Raw genomic sequence first — 22945 nt, forward strand, 5'->3', positions numbered from 1 at the left:
TTTTTATAAATTTATCTTGTTACAACATTGATCATTTTCAAAACTCGCTGAAAATTTCAGATTTTGTACATTTGTGGGCCCAAAATTACAATAGAATAGTAGCGCGGTATAGTTTCGAGAGGCCCAGGCAAATTTAAATTCGGGGCCCTGTGTATAGTGTTTACTTCATACATTTTTCTTCGGGCGAATTTTTTCAAAAGATATTTTCTTATAAAAATAATGGCTTGGGACTTCCGTTGATAAATACCCCAGGCAATTGGTTTTTTTGCCCATAAAATAGGATAACGTGCCACTGCAACAGACGTTCGTTAATCCATCAGCAGGTAATCCAGAACTAGATAATTCGAAATTATTTGATGATACCACTGAACTTTGATCTATTACAGTTATTTGTAAGTGATCTTTGTTTTCATGCTTGTTCGGGAGACTGCAAGAAAGCTCTCGATATTCTCCCCTTTGTGGCTCTTGTGTTTAAATTTAAAAATAAATGTAAGTATTTGAGAGTCCGGCTTCACTACACTATATTGTTTTTGGAGTTGCCTGATCATAAAAAAGGCCAAATCGGAGTGCCTAGTCCCGAGTTTTATGGGGAGAATCTGCCAAAAAGTATACTGTATATGTATACATTAGATATTATTTTAAAAGTAATCAATATTTATGCCAGTAGATGGCGCTGTAGAGAATGAAAACATTAGAAATAGGTACATCTTGTGGCGCCATCTGTTAGTAATAATAAAAAGTAATGTATGGAATATAACGGCATTTCTAAAATACCATCATTACGTATGGGCATTATTGTTTAGGGAACTTCAACAATATAAAATCTTATATGAGGATTACATTTATTTAATAAAATTTATTACTTTTTACTGCTCACTCTTCTTGGTTATTTATAATTTTGTTTCAAGTTATTTATGGTTTGTTTAAATAAAAATTTATTTATAGCTACTTTTTATAGTTGACTGTATTTTATGTAATGATAACTTCTTCTTTTTGCCATAAAATATAAAATTTTAAAAATAAATAACTTTAAAAATTTCTGTTTGAAAGTTCATAATAAATTTGCGTTAAATAGTGTATTTTAATTATTAAAATCAATGCCCTCTTCACTTATATTCAGTGTAGTTAGCAAGTTAAAAGAATCTGCAAGCTCCAAATTTTTTCTTATAATTTTAATAAAAAGCTTTAAAACAATATAGCTACTATTTTTTTTAAGCTAAAAGGCTCCAGCATTGAGCCATCAGAAGGGTTTAAATGCATTAAATTCACTTCTGTTAAAAATCCCTTACTACATTCTTATACCAAGTTCGATCAGTTAATTAAATATATTGTATCATAAAAAAAGCAATGGCAAACTCATGAAAAAAACAATCAAACCTCCAAACAACAGCCACTGACGGAAACATAAAAAGGCCCATGGTTAGGAGGTTATTTTGGATGCGTTTTTGTTGAAAGTTCCTGAAAAATTGACCGCCGTTTAGAGGTGTTCACTGTTTGGAGTTGGCCGGCATTGGAGGTTCGACTGTATTCATAGCAGTATCAAACATTAAAAGGCACCCTGCAAGTGGTAGAAAAGGCTACAAATACACGAAGAAGAAGAATTCTTGCCAAAACAGAAGGGCCGGATTTGCACGTAAGCTAAACAAACTGCGGCTTAGGGCCTCGTATTTTTACACGTATCATTATTTTATGAAGGGGACCTGTTGTATACTACAGTTTAGGGCCACAAGTCTAGGTGCTTTCTTGCTCTTCAAGTCCAAGAAGAAGGAAGAGATGACTGTTTTAAGAATAAATCTGATCAATGATTTTCATAATGGAAGTGAGCACGAAAGAAGTGTTTTAAGGCAGGAAATTGTAAATTTAATATTTTTACTGCTTAAAAAGTCATATGCCAACCCTTGCGTGTCTATTTTTATTTCTTTAAAGATATTAAAGAACTAGTTTTTTGTTTCAAGGTTGACATTTCTGATTTTTTTTCCTTCACATCCAAGAATGTCACTTATGCCAGCTACGATAGATCTACAGACTAAGTAATATGGAGTATGTAGTATATATAGATCACAAAGACTTGTGTATATTCAGCTAATTATTTTTTTCACTATTTTTTTTTTTTATTATTCTACGCCGTTTATTATACAAATCCCTAATTAGAGAGCTAGGTCGGTACAGAAAGCGCGTGTTATCGATTTTTAGTTAATTTTTTAAGCTTCAAAAAAGTATTTAAAATTAAAATGTTTGCTGATTAAATTAAAAACAAACGGCCGAATTCTTTATTGGGCTATAAGGCTAAATATTTATAAAGTAATTTGGCAGGAGACGGCTGCCAGGACGACATCTCTTGTTAAATATAATTATTAATTAATAAAATTTTAGAATATTCTGTAAGAAATAGGATGCTAAACGGTCAGAGGTCCTGCTAGAGTAACAAACAACCCATCAGCACCGTAAGGAGGAGTTAAATTAATTAAATTAAAAGTTATTTATTATATTTAACACGAGATGGCGGCCTAGCAGTTTGCCTCCTGCCAAATTCCTTTTCAATTATTTAACTTTATAGCCCAATAAACCAATTAACCGTTTGTTTGGTATTTAAATTCATTTTCGAGCTGGGAATCTATGGCCATTCCTTCCGCATTAATGGAAATCACTTCAATAGAAAATCCGATATTCCGTTAGAATGTTTATTTAAAAAATATACAACCGTGACGTAAAAGAGAAGTTTTTACTTTTTTACGAATTACTTGGGGCAATTAAGTTTCTCCTTCAATTTCAATAGGAGACGTCCCCTCTTTTGATTGTATCTTCTGACGTAGGATCGTCGATCGACCACCAATCGGCTTTCTCTTCCGCTTCTCCTTAACCGCGCCATTATGACATATTCTTTGTTTCGTCGCAATTTTGGGCATTTACAACGATCCGCCGTCCATAAATATTCTTTATGATGTAGAGGTTGTCCGCTCTTGAAAGACCGAATCACACGAAGTTCGTATCGAATTTTCCCTTCGGCCCTCTTCACGTCCGTCACAATGGCTCTTAGAACTGAAATTGCACAACTTTGAACTTTGGCTAGTAGAAAACGGGGGAAACAAAAGCCGCACTTACCGAAAGCGCTCTGGCAGTAATTTCGAGAGGGGTCTTTGACCTTGTCACATCTGGCGCAGCCTTCCGAAGCAAAGCTCGGATTATTTTCTTCCCGGGCCATTCATCCACTCTTAAAGACTCGGATCTTACCTGATTTCCTGCTACTGTTTTTCTTCGTCCCGTTGACTTTGACAAGGACTAGTCCCTTATCTTCCCGGTCAACTATAATTTCGACGTTGTTCCATTTTCTGGGTCTCGAATCCTCGATCTCGTACTCGTGATACCTAGAATCCTCCCTTTTCTCTTCTCTGGGTTGTGCGGGTTGTAAATATGGATGAGATCTGTTACCTTTGTCGCCCCCGTTCGATAACCAGTACTGGTAGTAGATACCAGGATGGGTGCCTCGCAGGAAAGCCTAGTCTCAATTAAGAAGGAGAGTTAATGATGATAAAATAAATTACGTCACTTTTTCTAAACTTACCACGACGTAAGAGTTCCGATCAGTAGGTCCAGGAATACGAATGATTTCCCTGTTGCCAGGTAACAGTTGGTATTCTACGTATGTACCTAACGCTCCGTAACGAGCCGCGCGACTGTAAACACCCGGCCCATTGACGATGTACCGGTGACGATCGTCCGTTAAGGCTGCAAAAAATGGCCGTTAAAGGCACCCATCAATGGGAATTTCGAGTGGATACCTTACCTAGTTGGTTGGTTTGACTGTCGTCACGGATCTCCACGTGACTAGCCCCTTCTGGAACGATTGCAACGCGATGATATCCTACCCGTAATTAGAGTAATGAGTAATTTAAGTCAGAAAGGTAAACGAAAACAAAATTCCTCACCGGGTTTCGAAGGCTGGCCAACGTATACTTTCCTGTAGAACACGCAAGTCTTGTTGCCCCCTTCGCACACTCCACAAATGTCTTTCAGAGCTTTCGATCCTACTTTACCATCGCAACCGACGGACTGCAGAAATATAAATAGCATTTTCTCATTCGTATCGTCGGAATTACGACATCAGAAGTCTTTTTTTTTTCTTACCGAACACCTGCCATTAACGCAAATGCTCCCCTGCCCATCGGAGCAACTAGTACCATCCATAACTTTACCAAACGAGTAATGGCGGTCCTTCTCCTTTGTCTGGCACCTTAATTCGCATTCGTTTCGACCTTTTAAATTAAAAAAAGTATCTAAAATTAATAGAAATATCAGTTTCTTCAATTACATTATCGTCTTCTCACTCCTAACTCCATTATTATGGTATATAATTACGTCACAGTGACGCTGCAATTACGTTTTTATTACGTCGTTATATGTAATTGTGCCATTATGATATTCTTTTTATTTCTACAGATCAAATTCGATTCTATGGGATCGAGATACTTCACACGCGGGACGATGACTTTCAACGACTTAAGTTGAAATATCTTAAATGGTCAATTCTAAACGCTTCATTTTTTATTAGGGAATATTTACCGACAAGCCACGTCACAGTACACGTGCTTTGTGACACGTATCGCTCTCAACACTACTACTCACATAACTCGAGACTAAACACCCCGCATTGACAGATGTGACATGACCTGGCCCAAGTCACAAGTGTGGATACCACCTTTCATCCAAAAGTCGTAAAAATACATAAATAAAATCAATAAAACAATTAACTTACAAGTACTTATCAAAAGAAGCATTAATTTTTTATCATATTTTTATATAAAACACATATTTTGAAGTCCCTTTATATCCGGTGCCCTGCTCTTCTCTCTCTATCTCATCCCTACACGTGTAATAAGTTTAGAATAAAGGTAAATTAAAACTAAATTCTCAATTAATCTTTCACCTTTGAGATACGGAATCCATTCTGTGACTATTTGTTGAGCCACTTGTCGATTATTGTAAAGGGAACACTGCCACTGGCGGAAGTCTATGGAATCCAAGGGGCATTTCTATAAATTAAAACAGAAAACAAAGATTAATTTTGAAATACCTCTAGTAAATCTTCTAGAAGAAAAACTTGTTAATTGATTAACTACACCACGCACTACTCATTAAGTGATCAGAGCAGTGAGGTGGTTATTGGCTTGCGTGTGGCACACAAACCTATCGTAAAGATGCTAAAAGTTTATATAAAAACTTTTATTTTTTGTACACTTTTTACGATTTTTTGTACATTTTATATATAAAATAATGCAGATATTCAAAATCACGTTTCGATACGGTGTGCCACTAGCTGAAAAACAAAAGAGTGGCGCTTTCAACCTGACTTTCGAGATACTCCAAGCTTCTAAGAGTGTTACGAGATTCTCTCATGCCCAATTACGTATTTAAACTCTAAAAAATTGCGTATCAATTGTAACAAATGCACCAAAACCAGCCAGAATTGCGGGTTGAAGAAATCTGTGAAAACCAGAGATATTGTATATATAAGATATAATGGTTTACCTGCGTATTGCATATCCTATATTCGACTGTTTCTCCTGGGCAAAATCCATTCTGTGTTTTATTCTCATCCACCCTGCAATATAAATAATAGATCTGCTGTACTGTTTAACGTGTACTCTTATTAAAAGGTCAAATAGTGGGGATGTCTTAATCAGGCTCTTTATATAAAGAGCCTGATTTAGACTTGTTGTAGCCCCACCCTATATTAGGCCCTTCCTCCTTCACCAAATGATAGAGGGCAATATGTTTAAACTGTCTTTGAGAACAGAACAAGATCCCTCGTGTCACCGAGCTGTAGTTTTTTTAACCTAAATAACAGAGGAAGTTGGAAGTTAATTTTTATACTTCGATCTCACTCGTTTATTTTATAATTATAAAATAAATGCGAGGAACAAAGTGCTAAAACGAGGTCCGTGGTATATCATCCGATTAATATCTGAACGTTGTTAATGTTTATACAACTCTTGTTTTGATAATATACATCATATTTTGTCAAAATAATCCAAAAGTCCATTTCGATTCAACGTGATTGATTAATTGCACTTCAGTTCTTTCCCAATCCACAGAGCAAATTCTGAAGGAGAATGCTATTACTACAAGAAGATACCACGAATGAGACGTTCCACGTCTTGCTGTCGGCTGCACCACGTGAATCGGGTGCACATGATATGGGGTAATTCTGCAATCTTGGGGAAAAAATACATGACCCCCTTTTAAAGAAGGGTGAAAAACATACTAATAAACCAATTTTGGGAGCCCCCTCTTCCATTAGCTCGACATTCATCCTAGCAAGATTTCGTATAAAGTCGATATATATCCAAACCTCGATTTAGCGCCACCATTTGTTCAGCTCGTAAATCGGATGAGACGCTAAACCGTAGCATCTCGAACAGTAAGAATTACATAAAAACAACGAAGTAGATCCGTACACAAGGTTAAAGTTTAAAAGTCGCGTGAATTAAAGTCAAACATCAATATTGCGCTCTACAAGAGTAGCGCTATATCGAAGTCTGATTATAGATTAAACGATTTTTAAATATATCTTATTATTATTATTATTATTATTCTACGAGATGAACAAACGTCTACAATATAAAAATCATTAGAGACCGAAAATGCGCACGTCTTAACGACAAAAAAAAAAAAAAAAACAATGGAACTCGATATAAACGTCACACCCGAAGGTTTATTTACTTATTTATTTTATTTTTATTACCTTCCTCGACATAATCTGGTCCTGGAGATGATTCCAGTCCCACAAGTTCTGCTACAAAATGACCAGGGAGACCAGGAAGACCAAGATCTGCGATAAGGTCTTGCGTTTCCCTCCCCTTCCGGACGCCAGAAGCTCCCTTTTACCTGCAGGAAAAATAGGAAACGAGTCATGTAAACTGTTAAATCGAGGTTTTCCGAGTGGGGAAATTCGATAGGAAGGGTACTTTTTAATCTATTATTAAGCTTACTATAATTCAAACTACTGTAAACAAGACTAGTTTAAACGTTAGCTAAATAAATATCATCCATTTTGTTGCCTGTAAAAACAGATTGCCCTGGTAATAATATATCCCGAAGGCTGTCATCGTTGCTTAATGAATAATAATTTAAACGCATCCTCCATTTTATTTTTGTTACTCCCAACGGAAGGGGCAATAAATCGCAGCGACTAGCGCGAGCGAGTAGTTGTATATTGACGAATTCTTTCCTGTTACGACACACAGTAACCTCCCTTACAAACTTTTACAGTCGTTAAATACGGTGACATTAACTTTACCCGTATACAGGAGCCGTTACACTACTAATTTCGACGTAACACGTGAAATAAACAGCAAGAGCACTCACCTGGTTGTGTTGCAGATGTCCAACGAAGAGGAACAGCATCACGAGACTAATTTCTGCTGCCATCTGGCAGAAACGGGGTGGGAGTTTGTTCAACCTAAAACAGAGAGAGAGAGAGAGAGAGAATAATAATAAACAAAAATGAACACCAGAAAAACACTTCTAAATATTTGAATTAATCGTTTCTGTATCAAAAGAAAGGGGCTGTACGAGACACGCTATCTCGGAATCTTCGAGATTATCGCGTGTCTCCCCCTCTCGTAATCACTCGGATTCGTTGAAAGAAGCGTTCAACGAGTGGGGTAATGAGAAACATTCCGTTCGATCTCACGCCCCTAAGCTATAAAATCGTATACCTGAAAAGCCTATTCGGAGTTTCGAATGTCGCCTGACAGTTTATCCACTTTGGGGGGTAGTAAAATAACAAACGAGACGATTCCCGCGTGGTACGATTCCCATCGGCGCCCACGCCAACCGGGAAGAAAGTATTTTACCATAAACAAACTCCATCGAATAAATTATATTCCGTGTCCGGGGGCGTGGAAAAATGCTCTCAGACAGGCATAGTGACAATAATAACACGTGTGTACTTCCGAGGAAAGAGAGACCGGCCCACCCGAACCCTCCCAACACAGACAAAACAATTCGAAGCTACAGACCGGATGTCGTACTTATCGACAAGTACATTAAACGACGTAAACATAAGATTTTTCAACACACAAACAACTTACAGTATTGATCGTTACAAATCTAGAATTCCGTATCGCATAAAGAACAACGGGTATCAGTTTATCGCTCGTGCTGCGTGCGTGGTTAATATCAAACTATATTGGACTAATAACATTTAACCTTGTTACCAGAAATACTATCGTGTGTTATATATTCAATGGGACTTACCCAACGAGCGAGTGGAAATCAGCACGTGACAATTGTCTCTGCCGTCACACAGGAATTAAACACCGAAAGCGAACTGCACTTTTCGAACGCAACTAGAAGAGAAGGTTTGAGTGTGTTGCATTGTTCCAACCCGAACGTAACCAGAAAAAAAAAGAAAAAAAACATCGGTTGGATCACAATCGGGGACTAGAAATGACAAGTGAATAGCAAAAATACCACTAAACACATACTCCATTCCGGTTCGGAGCTATACAATGGAAGCTTGGGAATGCCTTTGGGGGAAGTGAACAATACTAAACATGTTGGACCGTTCTAATCATTCGTCGAGAGCGATTCCGTTCTTCACATAGCAAAAATTCAACAGACTTAACATTTTTTCGACACGTAGACAAACACAGGAAACGGAATTCCTTACAAGCTAGTGTGAATCTGTGGAGGGGTAAAAACTCATCTTAAACTCGAACTTCACGCTACAAAGAAACGTTATTTTGGCGTAGAATAAAAATTTGTCAGGGGATATTCTACTACAGATGACAGTATACACTATAAAACGAGTGGCATCCTGTCACTCATCAACAAAAAGCTTTTATTCTTAAGGTAAAAAAGTACCGCAACGAAATGCTGATTTGACATTTAAAAAAATGGCGCCTTTGGTAACCTATTAATCGCTACTCGCTTTAAAGGGGTAGCTTCTTATAAATGATACACCTTAACAATTACAGTGCCAGTAGCACGTGTCTATTTATACCCCCGAACATCGAACTCGCGCCCCAGTATCTCATTAATCCGAAAATCTCGAAGGCACGGGCTTACATTCCGAGTAAATTTATATTGTATAAAATACAAGACGGCCCAAAGCTTAGTTATTCGAGTTATATTCCACCTTCTGTATCTAAGTGGCGTAAATATTTACAAAATACTTACGAATGTTTTTAATAAAGAAGTATCCACGGGATTTATAGAAAAAATTATTTTTTTTGGGGGGGGGGAAAGAATTTGATACCCGAAACTCCTGCCAAGTCGAGCTTGCAAATTTATATCTAAAAATATGATTGATGGGACGAACGAGGCGATCGCATCTCAGATAACAAGCGAAATTTATATTTTAAGAGAGCTTTAATTAAGTAAAATGCAAATTCTTACCTATAATATATACAAGAATGATACGGGAATCCATTTTTAAAAAGTGAAAGTCGGTCGCATCCTCAGAATTTCCTCGGCTCTTCGCAGATAAAGCGCGGAGTTATCGGCCACCGTTGTAAACAACCGACCGGAAATAGGAATCTCGTCAACCCCTGCGACCTTCCACCACGTTTACGTTTCCGATATTTGGCTCCTCGTGTTTATTTCCAGTGTTGCCGAACCGCCGAAATTGGTGGCACCTTTCCGTTCGTTGACGTAATTTTTCAATGGCGACACGTGATATCCCTTACGTCATGTAAGAAATGCGTGAAATTTATCGCGGTTTCCGATTCGAAACGCTAAGAACGCGCCCCGGCGACGTGAAGTCCCGAAAGAAAATTCGGGCCTCCACCCCAAAGGGGAGAGAGAGAATTCCTCGCGGCGTCGTCCTTCGTCGTTTGAATCGGCGCGTGACAGATCTCACGAGATAATTTGGGAAAAATGGCTCGGTGCCATTCTCTCTCTCTCTCTGTCTATCTATCCATCCATCCCTATGTTCTCTTCGTATTCTTCATTGCTGAGCTCTCGCTAACTGCGCTCCGATCTGTCAGGAGAAAATCCCCTTATAAAAAAAAAAACCACCCCCGAGCCCTCGTGTTGTAAAGTTTCTCTTAAATTATTATGTTTCGTTCCCCAACAATTAACATAATCGTAAATTTTTCCGCTTTTTTAGCGGGATTTTTCTTCCTACCGAAGTTTAAAAAAGGCGTTTCCCTCCCCCCTGCCGGTTCCTATTAATAGTGACGCGACTTAGCGCCAAAGAACGGGAGATCTTTCGTCATCACTGAAAACCCTCCACTCGAAGATGGGGGTTTATTGACGTGTGAAGGACAAAATGAACCGCGGGAAGCGTTATTCTTGGCTATTTTCCTCCCTCGCTAATTGTCGAAAGTGATAGTTTGCCCTTCCGTTTTTAACCGTTTGATGTCACCGACCTGGTGTTAATTTCCGAATATTTCCATCAATTAATACGACAGGTAAGGACGATGTTTGAGCAGAAATTTTCTGCACCCATGCAAAAATAATGCGCAAGAAAACGCGAGGAAAATGAACTCACCTCACGCAATTCTCGAGATTTGGGAAAATTGCGATCCAATGAGACCGGATAGTTCCATCATGTGACGAGTCCGATGTGTTTTACATTCGCTAGGTGGCGCTGATGAGCTTCATCCTTCTTTCCCGCCGTATACGCGCCCCCTAGCGAACGAAAATCAGGTGTGGATCGAGTCAATAACCAATTGTTTAACGCAGGAAATTGATAAGTTTTACGCATTTGTGCACGAAATTTAAATTTCAAAATTTAAATGCGGATAATTCGGCAATTTAGAAACTAAATATTTCTTATATTCGGTTACATTATTATAAAAATATTGCCCCGGTAGGTATTAACGCTCTATCTAGCAGGAACAGAAGGATTTGATAGGTGTTAACACTCTATCTATTAGAGCCCGAGAGCTCGAGTAGTTTTAATACTTAGTCTAGCAGGGCCCGAAAAAGGTGAAGCCCCATGCCTCTTTGAAAATCACAAAGTATGTGTTTCTTTACATGAAACACCAAATTTTAAGGCCCTCTGTGGCTCGGGTGTTGGTCAAATGTACTTCTGTCTTCTTTATATATGGACGTGTTTCTTAGTTAACTATTAAATAGCCGGAGAGTAGTAACTAAAACATGGTTTACACGTGTTTATGACTCACGTGTTACGTCATTAGAATCGTTACTCTTACCGTCCTATATAAAATTCTAGTAGAATTAATTTAGATTATTCTATAATTGTTAATATAATCCTTACCGAACGTTTATACAGTAATTATATACCCGATAATTAGTGTTGACCTTGAGAAATTTTAATTTCCTCCCTCTTTACGTAAAAGTTAATTTATTTTTACTCGAATAATTTATTTCGATTTAAGTTTGAAGGCAACAAACAATACATTATATACCAATTTGTCACGTGGGTCTTCTCCTTATCGATAATATTTCGAGGTGCGCTCCTTTATCGGGCTTCGATTCACATAAAGATAGAAAGGAATGGTAACTCGGCCCATTTTGCAGCACGAGACTGACGTCAAGGCCAAGGACACTTGGGATGCGAGTGTCTTCTTTGTGTGACATTGACGACGTCGCATGCCGAATATCTTTCACTTGCTTCTACTGCAACTATATTTACAAACAAGTTATAAATAAGGCATATGAATATAAAAACCTTACAGATTTTAAATATTCTGTATTTTAAATCATCTAGTTAATAGTACCGCCAGAATTAAGCTGCAGCTTAGGGTCTCCCGTTATGAATCTATAGCTCAGGCCCCATTATATCTTTATGCTATGAATTAATAGCTTAGGGCCTCATATTTTTAAATATATTATTTGGTGGAAAGAAGAGCGTATTATATATTATAGCGTAGAGCCACAAGACAGGGCTCTTAAGTTATGTTACGTTACGAATGACCAATCAACGAAGGCGTAACATAACGTAAGAAGAGTCTGAAAGCAGCTTAAGTCCAGCCATGATTACTAGTAATAAATCTGTTTATTTATACATACATAATAAAGTTCGATAAGATTAAACTAGATTGAAAGCCATTAATTTGAAATATTATACGAGAATTTTTGATTTCAGATAAGCAATGATTGAAGGCCACAAGATTCTTCTAGCGAAAAGTAAGTTTGATAAAAGGTTACGATTAAACTATAACATATAAACATAAATATAATATTTCTGAATTGAATTGCGCTTAAAGTCAATTAGTTTTAACACCAAATTTTTCCTTTTAACCTTATGACTAATCCAATTTTTCTGAATTACAATCCAATGGAGATTTTAGGCCTAAAAAACACGTACTCGCCTATAAGACCATACAAGATCTTGGTCTTCAACTCGAGTACCAGTTACAATTGGGATCTTGTACTTTACGTTTTATAAAAGGGGAACGAATTGATGGGACCATGCAACAGGGTGCCGCGATAGGAAGGGCTATTTAAGTGTTAAGAGGCCCCAAATTGAATTTGGATTACAAATGCCTATTTCCACGAAAGTTTCTATGCCATCATGATTTCACTTAATGATGCAACTAGTACTTGGAATTCTGCGTGGCTCAGTTTGTGGTCAACTTCGTGGATTTCCGAGCAGACAGGACACCAGATCAGTTGAACTCCGCCCTCAGCTTCAGACAAAATAATAACTTCAACAAGTTTTTTTTTGGCAGCACCCGTGAATAGGGCACATATCAGGCCCAATTCCAAATTTCTGTAGAAGCATACGGCACAAAAGTATTAGTAACGACACGTAAGAAGGCAAGGCCACCATATTGAGCTTTACCATGGCGGCGTATGTCCACGTATTAATGCGAAATTAAGAGGAATTAACGTAAAATAAAATTTCTTTTTTCATACTTTTAGATTTTCCGCCTTAAAAATTTGTAAAAAGGAATGTTTTTGACGTATATTTTTACGTCATTTTTAAGCTTCTTTCTTAGAAAACGTTAATAATCCAACTTATTGGAAAAATTCGCCAAAAGATGGCGTCACGAAAAAAATCGATATTTTATTTAATTAAATTTGTGTTTTAATTTTTAACACTTTTAAATCTTATTAAAATCAAATAATTTATTTTTATAATTTATTAAACCGTTAAAAATTAATGCCGCGTGATAATACATAACACTATAAATACACTATAATAGAAGGAAAATACTGTATAATGGATTGGAGGGATGTTAACGTGTTTGTCTTCCTATTGCTTGGGGTTACGGGTTCGAATCTTACGAGAGTTCAGTGATGGAACTTTATACATAACTTACACCGTTTATGGAGAATGTAAGTGGTATTTCTGAGAATTTTCGTAGGTTTATTTTTATTTATTATTTTTTTCAATAAAAAAGATTTATGACATTAATACCGACAGATGGCAGCACTAGCCAAGTAACTTTCTTTTTATTTTCACGACAGACAATGGCCGCATATAAAGTGTTTACCCGGCGGGAGAAGGGGAAGTATACATTGGAGAAAAGGCCAACAGGCTAAAATCTCGATGGAATAAAGAGGAAGAAGAAGAAGAAGGATGAAAAGATAGAAAGAAGAGAAAGTAAGGATCCCACTGAGCGGCATACGTAAGGTTAAGGATCACTTAAGGATCCTTTAATTGCGTTGATTAGCTAAGAGCCTTGGAAGGAAAACGGAAATAACAGCAGCACTTCCGGTTTACTGGACCTGTACGATTGGCAGAATATAGATGATGTGCTGTAGAGAAGACAGATTCTCATTGGCTATACTTGTGACATTTTTATGCATACATCATTTACCTGGGGCCGTATTCTGGTCACTCGTCTCTCACAAGCCGGTTGCTGATTGGCTAATTCAAATGATAAGCCAATCAGTGACCGGCTTGTGAAAGATTAGAATACGGCCCCCTCCGGAAGCATTGATTTTCATTACAATTTTACAATTATTTTTAACTATGTTCAAGAGCGTTTAAAGTGTTAAAATGTATATTAACATCACTCAATTCCTGGGTATTACTATGTAAATATTCAGGCGACAGATGCTATACATTCTGTAAATTAGGAAGCCATGTTGGGTGTGTGGGACTTTGTTTAAACTCCAAAGAAAATTTGTAGATGTGAAAAAAGGTATTAGAGCATTTCGGGTGTTTTATTATTTTCGTCCCTCTACACTACACTGTATATGTAAATCTTTCATAAATTTACCCCGCTTCATTACCCGGCCATCTCTTTATGAGCCTACCCAAATTCAAAAATGTTTTTGATGAAAAAAGTCCTCTCAGTGTCTCGTCTGTGGAGTGAGTTGGGGTGAAAAACTAATGTAAGGACCCGTGCATTATTTGTAAGGAAATAAACCGAACAGAATAAGGCATAAGAAACAAAATCAACATTAGCTAAGTATTCTCTGATGTACCGTACTGCACATCTAGCACAACGGTGGGCAACCCCCGGCCCGCGGGCCAGCTACAGCCGCAAAAAGTTTCTATCCGGCCCGCGAGAACTTTAATAGATTATTAAATTGGAAAAATAACTAACTAATTAATAGTTATTTTTCCAATTCTTTGTAATTTTTCGAAAACGATAAGAGAAATAAATGTAGTAGGCTAATTAACTTTTTTTTTATTTATTTCATATTTGCAGACTAAAAAATTACAGGTCACAAGAAGAGGTCAATTAACTACGTCCCGCCCGCGGAAGAAACGTAAAATTTATTCTGGCAAATGTTATAAAAAAGGTTGCCCACCCTTCATCTAGCACTGTACCTGCACCATGCTTTAAAAAATAAATCACCTATTGTTTAGAAAAAGTAATTTTAAATCCAATTTTTCAATGAAAACAGCAACTTTTCTAACAATAACACAATTTTAACGAACAAATACTTATGGTGATATTGTCACAATGCCAAGCTGCAATTTTTTATCATTTTTTAAATGTATTTCATTTAAAATATATTCTCTCCACCTATAAATTAGTGTGTCTTTTTTCTTAATCTCGAGAAAAGAGTTCTCGAAATTAAGAAAAAAGACATGAAGACAGACGGACAATCGAACGACATGTGTTTACAAATTTCTTAAATTACATCCCAACAAACAGTTAAAATTTTAAAAACAAATCATTTTATCTTTCGTAAACAAAAAACAAAAAGAAAAACGATCGTGTAAAAGTCGGATGTCTGTATTTGAAATTTCAAAAAACAGCTTACAAAATTAAGTGTTTATTTAATGTACAGCGCAGTTTCATACAAACGAATGACATTAATTACAATTAATTTCTGAATCAATTGGGTATAACTCGGACGTCTTTTCTCCTGTATTCCTATCCACGCACCATTTGTTAGCGCCTTCCCTTTGCACCACAGAGAAATAGCCTTTGTCATCGCATTCGGGCACACGCTCACCTGTCGACAATCGAAACGCATTAAATATCTACACCAACAATTATAATCTATTCTGGTAATATAAAAGTATAATTTACCTGCTTGTTCAGAAGCAATCTTCTTCACGGGACAAACACAGGTTTCGATTTGTTTCGAAGGACCCATCAGAGTACCACCGTCCTTGTCAAAACACCATCTCCAGTGAGGGGCACTAACGGTTTGCTGTAGCGGTAGATAATCGCCGTTCTCGTCGCATTGGTGAATTATGGGTGAATTTGCGTTTTTCAATTGATTCTCTCGAGAACTGGTGCAGCCTAAAAAATTAAAAACACAGTTATTTCATCAATATTCTGCTGGAAGTATAAATATACTGTGAAGAAATGACTTACTCGAATATCCTAATGATACAGCGATCGTTGCAGATAATACCTGAGAATAAAATTTAAATTATAAATTTACTAAATCGCAAGATATTGATTGAAATTCGAATTGAACAAGTACTGAAATTTCTCCAAAAATTCACCATCCCAAATTAAGCGAATTATCCCTTCGATATTTTGTCTTAAAGTAAAGAAAGTAAATCCTCAACTCACCACAATTGCAAAAAGACTTTTCATTCTCGGTGAATATTCTACTCGATGAAGAAGTTGAAGTGAAGATTAGAAATACCACTTGTAGAGGAATCTTGTGTACGAATGGCTTGCCTTTTGGATTCTTTTCAGGGTATATATAAGGCCTCCTTATCTGCTAAATGTTGTTTTGAACGGAGTCGAAATGACCTCCAACCTCTTCCGATTTTGTTTTTCTTCGTATTTTTCGACATTTCTTTAAATTTCGTGTTTATTTCTATCGACCACACTTGAATTTATCCGAAAGTCGACATTGTTCTTTTCTTCGAATCGAATTAAATCCGGCGATAGGAAGAGAGATGAAAACAGATAAAAAATACAAGTAAGTGATCATTACGTCATTCTGGGTGTTATGTCTACTTTAAACGTGTATATACGTCATTCTATTAGAAACGGATGAAGTACGTCGATATCTTAAAATATACAAATATCTGTTTAATTCATTGATTTATCGGTTGATTCTTGAACTTGAATACACGTGTGCATAGAAAGAGCAGTTCAACGGTGATTTTTGTAATTTTCTTCAAATAATGGCGATTATCGGTCATGCTAATCACGGACGCTAGTGATATTAGTACGTAAAATATGCCTGACTATACAGTAAATTCCATTGAATTTCTTTTTAAAGATAATTATTTTAAACTTTCTACAGAAGATATTTAATAGAACTACATTACAAGAAGATATAGAAACAGAGAAAAAATAGCTTTTTAGAAAATTTTTAGTAAATAACTATCCGAAGAATATCATATAAATAATAGACATAACGTTAAAAAGGAAAAAGATTGACACTTCATATATCCATTTCCCATATATAAATTATTTATTTGAAAAATATAAATAACAATATAATAAATTTTCTACTTGTATAGCAGCGCACCTTGCTACAAAACGTACAACAACGTCACCGACCATCGTTAATTCGGTTTTATCGATAATCCGGCCACATCCGGTAAGGTAGGAGCCGGAATTGTATTTGAAGGAAATTACAAAAATCACCGTTGAACTGCTCTTCCTATGCACACGTGTATTCAAGTTCAAGAATCAACCGATTAATCAATGAATTAAACAGATATTTGTATATTTTAAGATATCGAAGTACTTCATCCGTTTCTAATAGAATGACGTATATACACGTTTAAAGTAGACATAACACTCAAAATGACGTAATGATCAGTTACGTGTACTTTTTATCTGTTTTCTTTCCTCTTCCTATCGCCGAATTTAATTCGATTCGAAGAAAAGAACAATGCCGACTTTCGGATAAATTCAAGTGTGGTCGATAGAAATAAACACGAAATTTAAAGAAATGTCGAAAAATACGAAGAAAACCAAAATCGGAAGAGGTTGGAGGTCATTTCGACTCCGTTCAAAACAACATTTAGCAGATAAGGAAGCCTTATATATACCCTGAATAGAATCCAAAAGACAAGCCATTTGCACACAAGATTTCTCTACAAGTGGAATTTCTAATCTACACTTCAACTTCTTCATCAACTAGAATATTCACCGAGAATGAAAAGTCTTTTTGCAATTGTGGTGAGTTGATGATTTACTTTCTTTACTTTAAGACAAAATATCGAAGGGATAATTCGCTTAATTTCGGATGGTGAATTTTTGTAGAAATTTCAGTACTTATTCAATTCGAATTTCAATCAAAATCTTGCAATTTAGTAAATTTATAATTTAAATTTTATTCTCAGGTATTATCTGCAACGATCGCTGTATCATTAGGATATTCGAGTAAGTCATTTCTTCACAGTATATTTATACTTCCAGCAGAATATTGATGAAATAACTGTGTTTTTAATTTTTTAGGCTGCACCAGTTCTCGAGAGAATCAATTGAAAAACGCAAATTCACTCATAATTCACCAATGCGACGAGAACGGCGATTATCTACCGCTACAGCAAACCGTTAGTGCCCCTCACTGGAGATGGTGTTTTGACAAGGACGGTGGTACTCTGATGGGTCCTTCGAAACAAATCGAAACCTGTGTTTGTCCCGTGAAGAAGATTGCTTCTGAACAAGCAGGTAAATTATACTTTTATATTACCAGAATAGATTATAATTGTTGGTGTAGATATTTAATGCGTTTCGATTGTCGACAGGTGAGCGTGTGCCCGAATGCGATGACAAAGGCTATTTCTCTGTGGTGCAAAGGGAAGGCGCTAACAAATGGTGCGTGGATAGGAATACAGGAGAAAAGACGTCCGAGTTATACCCAATTGATTCAGAAATTAATTGTAATTAATGTCATTCGTTTGTATGAAACTGCGCTGTACATTAAATAAACTTTTAACTTCATAAATTGTTTTTGAAATTTTAAATAATATTTAAAAGGTTTTAAACTTCATTAAACTTTTCCCGGCAATGTTTGTGGACGTCATCTGTTATATTTTGTTATTAAAAATTTTATATATTTTTAACTATTATAAAGTTTAGAAACGCTTAATTTTCAGGGTAGGGATGGGTTGAATAAAAAAATTGTAAATGCTAATAACGAGTAAAATCGTCATTAAAAGTCTGACCCTATTGGAGATACACATGATCCCCCTTATCGTTTAATCAGCAAAATATTTATAGCATCAATCCCATGATAAACAACCTTTACTGAAAAATCTTAGAAATGTTCGACAAAAACACCGGTGTTATTAAGCCTTAAAAAGGGTGAATGAAATCGTGCTCCCCACACACTCACTTACATTCATACGTACAGAAATTACCCTCAATTTTTTTTTAGTAAAATTCTTGGAGGGTCATTTATAGACCGATTCCCGTAGTTTTCCTCTGTTATATGTAACTGCAGAGAAAATAAAAATCTATAAATTATATACATAATCATTCATGTATATGTTCAACCATTACTTGCATACCGTACTTAATAGCATACAGTACTTAATTAGTCCAAAAAGTGCTCAAAAATCTGTCATAATGTATGTCATAATGTTGCGATTTCCCTTAGGTTAAGGTGACCAGACGTCCCGAATTGTGCGTGGGACTATCCCGGATTTGGGTTGTTAGTCCCGCATTGAACACCGTCCCGGAAAGTGTCCCACATTTGGTCATGTATACAACATGTCCAAATGCGGGACACTTTCAACATATTCGCAAGTTGTCAAGATCACAAAGTTGTTGTTTGCTTTTACTACTAGTAGCCCGGGACGCCCCCTAGTGGGCGTTCTAGCAGCAACGGTGTCATTCCGTGGTATAAATAATAAATTCATATCAATAATTCAATAATCAATTCCTATTGCAATAATAATATACTGATTTTATTATTAATTTAAATAATATCTAGGGGCGCCCCTAGTGGCCGTTCTAGGCATACCATGACAGATATACAAACAGTGCCACCAAGTTGTAAAAAAACGATGTTTTTTTTATATAAAAAGTTATTTTGAAGTTTATTTATGCATTTATGTATTTATATATTTTTCTACTAAATTATTTTTTAATGAATTTGTTTTTATTATTATATATATGTATGTTGGAGGTCCACTCCATTTTTAGCTCCCACAACACAGGAGCTCCCGCATTTCAACCTAACACATCTGGTCACTTTACCTTTTTTTTTTTTTTTTTTTTTTTTAACTCTTTCCGCCCTGTGGGCACTAAGAGGGCCTCTTTTAGTAGGCCCATTATGGGTTCGGCCAGGTCCACAATGGGGCGAACGGGTGGTGAAGGACGGGGCCCGACATATCCGAACAGACCACCCCCCGAAAAATTCCTGGGGATTATTTGACCCGTTCGGATTCGATCCCGGGTCCCCCAGAGCGGTAGGCTGCCACCTTTACCGCTCGGCCATCCGGCCGTCGGTCACTTTACCTTAGGTTAAATATCTTAACCAATTAAATATGGCAGCAAACAATTAAATACTCTAACCAATAATGTAGTAGCATTCATATAAAACGAAATATACCATTGGTTTGCTTAGCTGCTTGCGCTTAGGATCATGCATATTTTTCAATTAATTAGATAAGTAACGTTTCCTCACAAATTAAATCACTCTACTTATGTGCGATTTTTATTTGTGCGATTTTTTTAATGCGAATTTTTAATTTGTGCGGTATAGTTGGCGACTAGTCTCGTGCGATTCGTCATGTCTCACGTTGACTTATTATAGCTAAATAAACTTATTATAGCATAAATGCACTTATTGTAGTAATATTATTGCATGAATATGCGAAAAATGAAATAATTTACTTTTTAAGTCAACAAAACACCACCTGGACAAAAATATGTAAAACAGACGATAGACCAGACGATGCAGTCAAGTGCTGACATCTGTTGTCAATAAATTCTATTTCGTACGGTTTTGAGTTATTTTCTATGTGAGACTTTTTTTATGCGGTCCCTATTCACCGCATAAAAAAATTATTTTTTTAATTGTGTTGCGAAACTATTATTTACAGCCATTCGTGAAGTTTTGTGAGATTTTTTTTTAATGCGTTTTTTTTAATGCGTCCCTATCCCCCGCATAAAAACAGTTTTGACTGTAATTAGATAAGTAACGTTTCCTCACAAATTAAATCACTCTACGTGTATAAATAATTTACAAAAGCTTTCGATATACTTTTTATATCTAAATTTAATCTTCAGTAAATAGTTTTTTGAATCAACCTTACCGTCATTTTGAATAACAATGAACAGTTTCCGTATATATTTTAATGACAATGGAATTGATCTTTCTCTTTCTATACGGAAGGAACCCAAACAATGAAGTTACAATTGAAAGGGTTGATTGACATTTCCCATCGGCCGAATTTACGACGCTTTACTGTATTACTTTGCCAAGAATTGTTTTAAACTCGTAAACCTATTTTCAGTTCTAATTAAAGTAGTGTGTAATGGATTGCAGTTTAAAACATCTTAAATATTATTTAAACTTTCAAAGACAATTTATAAAGTTAAAAGTTTTATTTAATGTACCGCGTAGTTTCAAACAAACAAATAAAATTAATCACAATTAAATCTTGAATCAATTGGGTACAACTCGGACGTCATTTTACCTGTATACCTATCCACGCACCATATGTTAGCGAATTCCTTTTGCACCACAGAGAAATAGCCTTTTCCATCGCATTCGGGCACAGGTTCACCTGCCGACAATCGAAACGCATTAAATATTTACACTACGAATTATAATCTATTTTGGTAATAGGAAAGTTCAATTTACCTGCTTCTTCAGAAGCAATCTTCTTTAAGGGATTTCGATTTTTCTTGAAGGACCCATCAGAACTTCCCCGTTTTTGTCGAAACACCATTTCCAATGAGGGGGATCAACATATTGCTGCAGCGGTAAGTAATCGCCATTTTCGTCGCATTGGTGAATTATGGGTGAATTTCCATTCTTCAATTGATTCTGTCGAGAACTAATACAAGCTAAAATATTAATAAACACAGTTATTTAATCAATGTCTGGTGTAAGTATAAATATACTGTGAAGAAATGTCTTACTTTCATATCCTAATGATACAGCGATAGTTGCAGATAACACCCGAGAATAAAATTAAGAAATATAAATTTACTAAATTGCAAGATATTGATTGAAATTTCTTCCTAGATTCACCCTCCGAAATTAACCCCTCGAAATTTCGTTTTAACAAAAGGGAGAAAATTGTCAACTCACCACAATTACAAAAAAACTTTTCATTCTCGATGAATATTTTACTTGATGAAGAAGTTTATGTGAAGATTAGAAATTCTACTTGTAGAAGAATCTTGTGTGCAAAATGGCTTGTGTTTTGGATTCGTTTCAGGGTATAGGCCTATATAAGGACTCTTTATCTGCAAATGTTGTTTTGAACAAAGTCGAAACGACCTCCAACCTCTTCCGATTTTGTCGTTCTTCGTCTAAATTTCGAATTTATTTCTATCGATCACAGTTGAATTTATCCGAAAATCGACATTGTTCTTTTCTTCGAATCGAATTAAATTCGTCGATAGGAAGAGAGATGAAAACAGATAAAAAGTACACGTAACTGATCATCATGTAATTCTGGTGTTAGGTGTACTTTAAACGTTTATACGCGTCATTCTATAAGAAATAAAGAGAGATGTTGGAGATAAAGGTATTTTGCTATCTTGAAATATACAAATATTTGTTTCATTGGATTGATTTATCTCTAGATTCCTGAACTTGAATAAATATCTGAATAAATACGCTATGTTGTAGAATGAGAAGTTTTCGGTGTTTTGATATTTCTAATATAGGATATAATCGATAACTGTACACCTATAGAACCAAGTAGTGCCGAATTATCGATAATGATAATTCCGGACGATAGTGGCATTGTTGAACTTTCTATACCAGAGCACGCTAGTTTGTGCTTCCAATTTCATAACGCACTCTTATGTAAGTCTGAAGACGATACATTACATGATTATTTGTAAACATCTATTCAGGTACTTTGCAAAATCGTATTGCAAGTTAATGAAAACGTAAATACACGAAGTACACATTTACGATGATTTTAGTACTGTATATATAACATTTTATATTCCAGACAGGTAACGTACTGCATTTTCTCCTGTCATCTTTTACTCACCACGTGACTAAATAAATTCACACTAACCTAATACCAGAAAACCGATTTATTACTAGACATTTCGAATTAACAAACCATTACGTTTTAATGCCGTTTTTACTTTTCTGGCTGTGTTGTATACAACACACGTGAAGAGTATAGCGATCGGTTAAAAAACAACCTCTAAGACTTTTACATTTTTGGACCCAGGGGACCTTGAAACGTGGTGAAATAATAAAAAACACTTCGGAGGTTTTATTATATATGTTATATGTGTCTTACGGCACGATTTTGTTTACCCTCTTTGAAGCTTAACTCGCGTCAATGAGGTGAGGAGCTAAATCGGTTCGTGTGTCATATCTCGAGTGGGTCAGACCTTACTATTTCGTAAGGTTTCTCGTGCAATGTAACGCAAGTTCGCATATAATTGATTAGGGCCTCCTGTTTCTAAAACTTCTATATCTGTTG

General features: G+C 36.0%; 3 protein-coding genes across 8 annotated transcripts; 1 reads left to right on the forward strand and 2 right to left on the reverse strand.

The window, feature by feature from the left end:
• Nucleotides 1-2667: 2667 nt before the first annotated feature.
• Nucleotides 2668-10647, reverse strand: LOC136973086 (ADAMTS-like protein 5). 5 transcript variants are annotated; one of them, XM_067267775.1, is made up of 12 exons: nt 10499-10647; nt 7366-7459; nt 6743-6885; nt 5527-5599; nt 4925-5030; nt 4126-4253; nt 3927-4050; nt 3785-3862; nt 3563-3726; nt 3232-3496; nt 3103-3162; nt 2668-3039 (listed from the first exon to the last, which is right to left on the reverse strand). In XM_067267775.1, the coding sequence occupies exons 2-12, from the start codon at nt 7426-7428 to the stop codon at nt 2738-2740; spliced, it is 1506 nt and encodes a 501-aa protein (XP_067123876.1). In that variant the 5' UTR covers nt 7429-7459; nt 10499-10647; the 3' UTR covers nt 2668-2737. The 5 variants fall into 5 exon arrangements, with proteins under 5 accessions (XP_067123876.1, XP_067123880.1, XP_067123879.1 ...); XM_067267779.1 differs by lacking the exon at nt 10499-10647 and adding an exon at nt 9403-9826; XM_067267778.1 differs by lacking the exon at nt 10499-10647 and adding an exon at nt 8260-8360.
• A 4493-nt stretch (nt 10648-15140) lies between these two features.
• Nucleotides 15141-21661, reverse strand: LOC136973104 (U20-hexatoxin-Hi1a-like). 2 transcript variants are annotated; one of them, XM_067267800.1, is made up of 4 exons: nt 21580-21661; nt 15708-15747; nt 15417-15632; nt 15141-15339 (listed from the first exon to the last, which is right to left on the reverse strand). In XM_067267800.1, the coding sequence occupies exons 1-4, from the start codon at nt 21601-21603 to the stop codon at nt 15197-15199; spliced, it is 423 nt and encodes a 140-aa protein (XP_067123901.1). In that variant the 5' UTR covers nt 21604-21661; the 3' UTR covers nt 15141-15196. The 2 variants fall into 2 exon arrangements, with proteins under 2 accessions (XP_067123901.1, XP_067123902.1); XM_067267801.1 differs by lacking the exon at nt 21580-21661 and adding an exon at nt 15912-16164.
• On the forward strand, nt 17405-18258 carry LOC136973103 (U20-hexatoxin-Hi1a-like). The gene is made up of 4 exons (XM_067267799.1): nt 17405-17486; nt 17651-17690; nt 17766-17981; nt 18059-18258. The coding sequence occupies exons 1-4, from the start codon at nt 17463-17465 to the stop codon at nt 18199-18201; spliced, it is 423 nt and encodes a 140-aa protein (XP_067123900.1). The 5' UTR covers nt 17405-17462; the 3' UTR covers nt 18202-18258.
• Nucleotides 21662-22945: the final 1284 nt, after the last annotated feature.

The sequence above is a fragment of the Centruroides vittatus genome, unplaced genomic scaffold (genome assembly GCF_030686945.1).
Source record: "Centruroides vittatus isolate TY-2023 unplaced genomic scaffold, ASM3068694v2 contig_3084, whole genome shotgun sequence".
NCBI classification, from domain to species: Eukaryota; Metazoa; Arthropoda; class Arachnida; order Scorpiones; family Buthidae; genus Centruroides; species Centruroides vittatus.

Coding starts and splice junctions, on each gene's coding strand:
- LOC136973086 (XM_067267775.1), bottom strand. CDS start 7,428: ATGGCAGCAGAAATTAGTCTCGTGATGCTGTTCCTCTTCGTTGGACAT. Junction 6,886..7,365: donor GACATCTGCAACACAACCAG/GTGAGTGCTCTT, acceptor TTTTTCCTGCAG/GTAAAAGGGAGCTTCTGGCG. Junction 3,497..3,562: donor ATCGGAACTCTTACGTCGTG/GTAAGTTTAGAA, acceptor AATTGAGACTAG/GCTTTCCTGCGAGGCACCCA.
- LOC136973103 (XM_067267799.1), top strand. CDS start 17,463: ATGAAAAGTCTTTTTGCAATTGTG. Junction 17,691..17,765: donor TGTATCATTAGGATATTCGA/GTAAGTCATTTC, acceptor TTAATTTTTTAG/GCTGCACCAGTTCTCGAGAG. Junction 17,982..18,058: donor GATTGCTTCTGAACAAGCAG/GTAAATTATACT, acceptor GATTGTCGACAG/GTGAGCGTGTGCCCGAATGC.
- LOC136973104 (XM_067267800.1), bottom strand. CDS start 21,603: ATGAAAAGTTTTTTTGTAATTGTG. Junction 15,748..21,579: donor AAAGTTTTTTTGTAATTGTG/GTGAGTTGACAA, acceptor TTTTATTCTCAG/GTATTATCTGCAACGATCGC. Junction 15,633..15,707: donor TGTATCATTAGGATATTCGA/GTAAGTCATTTC, acceptor TTAATTTTTTAG/GCTGCACCAGTTCTCGAGAG.